This window comes from Orycteropus afer, unplaced genomic scaffold (assembly GCF_000298275.1).
Source record: "Orycteropus afer afer isolate SDZICR_OR568_19922 unplaced genomic scaffold, OryAfe1.0 scaffold00083, whole genome shotgun sequence".
Classification (NCBI taxonomy): domain Eukaryota; kingdom Metazoa; phylum Chordata; class Mammalia; order Tubulidentata; family Orycteropodidae; genus Orycteropus; species Orycteropus afer.
The window spans coordinates 5,602,803-5,607,666 of record NW_006921670.1 but is presented as its reverse complement, the minus strand read 5'-3'; the positions used below and the strand labels follow the sequence as shown (position 1 = coordinate 5,607,666).

The following is a 4,864-nucleotide window of genomic DNA, read 5'->3' as shown; positions in this document are numbered from 1 at the left end:
GGGGCGGATACCTCCCGCCACCTTGAAAGCACTCGAGTAGGGGGTTCACCCAACCAATGCACTGGCACGTGCGTAGAGAAGCAGGCAACAGTACGGACAGCCACACTTCTAGAAGGTTCTAATCAGTACGCAGGAGCTCAGGTGGCGGGGATAGAAATGAGCGAGCGAAGGACCCGGGGTCACGAGACCGTTACGTGGGCGGAGCCAGCGGCCAGGGAGGTTCTAGTCTCTTCTGCCTCGAGGCAGCCACCCCTTTCTACGCGGTCACGCTGAGCTAGCGCCAGGCCCTGGAATCGGGCCACAATCACTTCAGCCGCGTCCTCCGCCTCCTGTAGCTGAGGACAATGGACCCCCGCAAAGTGAGCGAGCTTCGGGCCTTCGTGAAAATGTGTAAGCAGGACCCGAGCATTCTGCACGCCGAGGAAATGCGCTTCCTGAGGGAGTGGGTGGAGAGGTGAGACCCGGGCCTCAGAGCCGTTGGGGGTGGGAAGAGGGAGGCCGGCGGGAGGAGGAGTTGGGCTGCATTGGCTTGGGGCCGAGGCGAGGGAGGACGGCGGACGGTGCGAGAGGGGTCGCGGCCGAGGGGGAAGCGGGAAGGCTTGCACCTTCTTATGGCCCACTCCCTGGCCAGGAAAGGGAGGCGACTTCGGGGGGCTAATGGAGAATCGGGAGCTTTGGCTAGCGTCGGGGCGAGGACAGAGTGGAAGGAGCTGGCTTCCCACACCTTCAGTCACCGGGAGTTTGTCGTGGGCAGAATAATACCGCCGGGTGTAGACAGGAGGAGTGAGGGATGGGGTCGGCCCTCCAAGTCAGCTTATGCGGAGAGTTGTTTTTCTTTGAATCTGTGGTGTCTACTGCAGGTCACGTTGACGCATGGCGCCTCCTTTGTGGACCTTAATCTTTAAATAATGTTGTTGTAATTATTTGTTAATAAGTTTACAAATTGCCCTAATAAAGGCCACCCTATTTGATTATCCTGAAAATCAGAGATCCCATTTGCGTAGAATTTTCTTGGCAGTCACATGTTCTAACGCCGTTGGTGGCAGTGCTGTCGCTTCAAACACAAAGAGTGAGAAAAATGATTTTTCAGAGATCTGCTGGCATGCATCTAGGATCTGTTGGTGAACTTTAACTCTTGAGTGCCTCGCTACGTGCCCGGAGTTAATTGAGCGGGCACCGTGCCCTCAGCATATAAACAGTTGGGGGATATGGAATGAGTGAAGACAGGATTTTGTTTTGATCTTTACTGTGTGATAGTGATAGGCACGTATTGAGGGAGAGAGGGTGACTCACTACTACTGGTGGGGAATTTGCAAGACATGATTGACAAGTTGTACTTCCGGTGATAATAGTGCAAAGCCTGAGGGGTACAATCCTAAGCATTGGTGTGGTTATTTCAGGAGTATTTTTGTAGTGGAATATGATACTAATTACCAAGTATTTGAAAGCATGTTTCTTCCATGCAAAAAACTTGTTGTAAGAAAGAGATATACGTTAAAATCTGTATCAATGTTGTTGGATGGTGGTGTGTGTGTGTATATATATATTTGTTTTTTTCTTTTTTAAAAGACGTTTTTGGGTGTTTTTAGCCACAGAATTTCCTGCTACTGGAAGATGCTTGTTCCCGTTGTATATATAAGATTTTGAGAGCTTTTGAAGTTAACTAGTACTATATATAGTACAGTGAGAGGAGCCCTGGCTGCAGTGGTTAAAGCGATCAACTGATAACCGAAAGGTAGGAGAGTTAAACCCACCCGTCGCTGGAGGGAGAAGGACGTTACAGTTTCCGTAAAGATTACAGCGTTGGAAACCCTCTGGGGCAGTAATACTCTATCCTCTAGGGGTCACTACGACGGAATCCATGGCAAAGGGTTTAGTTTGGGTGATAGTGAATCCGAATGCGTTGGGACCTTCCCCCACCCCCAAGATCTTGCAAGTTTTTGCCTCTGAGCAGGGTGCAGTCACTTTTCTCTAAGCTATTTAGTGGGAAATAACTAGTTGCCTTTCCTTCTGTAACAGGTTTCCACCTTACCCACGTTCTGGCATTCTAAGTTTTACTGTAACTCTATTGTTAATCTAGAAAATGCAAACCCTCTGCCATTGAGTCAGTTCTGATGCATAACGCCTAGCAGTAGACAACAAGAATGCCGTTTTGCAAATTGTTGTTGGTATCTTAAGAGAAAAACCCACAGGTTTCTGTAAGGGAAAGAAATTTTCCCAGATTCTGGATTTTTTAGAGTTTAGAATGAATGTAACTGGCTCTTGCTAATCGTGTAGTTGGCCTTCTTGCTTTTGTTGTTTTGGGACATAAATTTCTAGACTAGTAATTGAGGCATGGAGTTTATCGTCTTCTGTATTGAATCACTTGGAAATCCAAAAAGCTCACTGAAAATAGTTGCGGGCTTTTATTCTCTTCTATCTGCTCATGAGAGGAAAAGTCTTACAGCTGATAAATGGTTCCAAAATTCCCGGTGAAGCAGATTTCTATCACAGGAAAAAATAGCTGTCACCAAAAATGGGCTTGGAAATGAGTGGATACAATTTCATTCCTACTAGACAGGAACAGGGAGACACTGTGAAGAAAGTTAGTGTGTCTCAGAACAGTGTTAACTTAAAATGAAGTGAATACAGCTATGTAGAGAATTCTGGGTTAAGCTCTGGAAAATACTGTATTATGTCAGCTACTGCTATTTAAACAAACGAAAAAATAGACAACGTATCTCATTTTAATGTTTCCCATAGGTGATTTCAGTTTTTTTTTCTGGGTTGTTTCATTTATGTTTATCTTGTATTATAAAATAACTATAGCACAAGGTAGATTAAATGCTATCAAATTTATAGAATGATGAATAAAGTCTTGTGTGATCCCATATATGGAAGGTTTTTGCACCGGCCCTGTTTGATATACGACATAAAAGCCTACATTGGCAGAGTCTAAATTGCAGTTTTGCAGTTTTGGGCAGGAAACTCGCTTGTTCTAAATCTTGGAAGCATTAATGGAAATTTTTATTTTTTTTTAACTTGTAAACTGGTGTTACCTTCCAGTAGTTAACTAGAATTTAGACTGCGAGTAACTCTTAAGTTTAATTTATAAACAAAACCTCTTGTGTTTGTCACCCTCATGTTTATAATTAAAAAAAAAAATTATCTTACAAAAGATTGCAGGTACAGTACAAAGAATTTTTTTCCTCAACTGTTCCATAGTGAACTGCCAGTATTAGGTCCTGAACACCAGGGAGTATTTTATAGTGTGTATTTCCTACAAGCTAGGATAGTCTCCATGATGTAATGATCAAGCTCCTTAATACTGTTGAATCCTCAGAATTACGTTTTGCATTTAGTTGTCTTGTTTCCTGGTTTCCTTCATCCTGGAACAATTCTTCAGCCTTTCCCTGACTTTCCTAGTTTTGATGCTTTAGAAGATTACAGACCAGTCATGTAGAATTTCTCTCAATTTGGCATTGTCTGATTTTTTCCTTAGGTTTAGATACCGTTTCATATATTTTTTTTTAATAGGAATTCCACTTCCCAGAGTTTTAACATTAGACTACTGTGATTATGTTTGGATGTCACCTTAAATACATTTTTGGACACTGTATCTTGAGGCTAGGAAACATACTTAAAAAAGCCCTGTGTCTTTATTAAAATTTAACTATGAAGAACTGTGCCTCTTTTGAAAAATAATTTTTCTTTAGAACAGAATTGTAAAGAATTTGTGGTAATAATATGCCTATTGTATTGTTAAATTATTTTATTATGCTGAATTGCAAATTTAGATGTAGATCATACCATCTTTTTTAACTGTGCCATTGCACTACAGAACAGAAAAAGTATGTATTTCTGTGTTTTTTCTATATTTTGCTGTTTCTGAGAATACATGTAATAAGACAACAGTTTGTACATGCACAATTTAGTGACATTGATTAAATTCTTTTAAATTATGTAACCATCCTAACCCATCTTTCGAGTTGCTGTTGTCAAGTTGATCCCCTATGATGATGTGTGTCAAGTCAGTTCAGACTTGTGGCGACCCTGTGTATAATGGGACAAAACCTTGTGCAGTCCTGCACCATCGTCACAATCCTTGCTAAGCCCATCGTTGCAGTGTTACCACGTCTGGTTGAGGGTCTTCCTCTTTTTCCCTGACCCTCTACCAAGAGTAATATCCTTCTCCAGGAACTGGTTCCCTGCTAATCACATGTCCAAAGGACTTGAGACAAAGTCTTGCCATCCTTGCTTCTAAGGAATATTCTGGCTGTACTTTTTCCAAGACAGATTTCATTTGATCCCATATGTTGTTTGCTGTTGTCAGTTTGATTCCATATAGTTCTTAAAAGAGCATAATGCTAAAGCCAGACTTTTCTTTATTAGGTAAGCTGAAGTACTTGGTTTTAAGAAGACTTGAGGGGATGCTTTTGGTTTAAGATTTAAAGATTACCTGAGTGCTATAGTTTCTGAGGTTCATCCACCCTCTGTGCCTTCAGAAAGACTGTAGTCTGTGAGAATTTGAAAGTCTGTTCTGGATTACCTCTTTAGATCAGGATTCTTTTATGGAATCTCTGATCACAGTGTTCGGTAATAGTAGCCAGGCACCATCCCATTCTTCTGATCTCATGGGAGAGGAGGCAATTGTTGTTCATGGAGCCAATTAACCACACATTCCATAGTTTCCTCCTCTTCCTAACTCTCCTACTAGTTGTGTTATTCCAGGTGAATAGAGACCAATTGTTGTGCCTTGCAAGCTTTTAAGACCCCAGGCACTACGTAAAGAATTAAGAAGTAGAGGCGGGGCAAGATGGCGGACTAGGCAGAAGGATTGCACAGACCCTCTTCAACAAAGAAAAGGGAAACCAATTAACACAGA

At 42.2% G+C, this 4,864-nt stretch overlaps 1 protein-coding gene across 1 annotated transcript in view; it reads left to right on the top strand.

The window, feature by feature from the left end:
• The first annotated feature begins 344 nt into the window (after nucleotides 1-344).
• The window catches only part of ST13 (ST13 Hsp70 interacting protein), a 47,395-nt gene continuing 42,875 nt past the window's right edge, over nucleotides 345-4,864 (top strand). Inside the window, exon 1 of the mRNA XM_007941698.2 lies at nucleotides 345-454. Coding sequence (XP_007939889.1) covers nucleotides 345-454 — 110 coding nt within the window. The remainder of the gene's footprint in view (nucleotides 455-4,864) is intronic.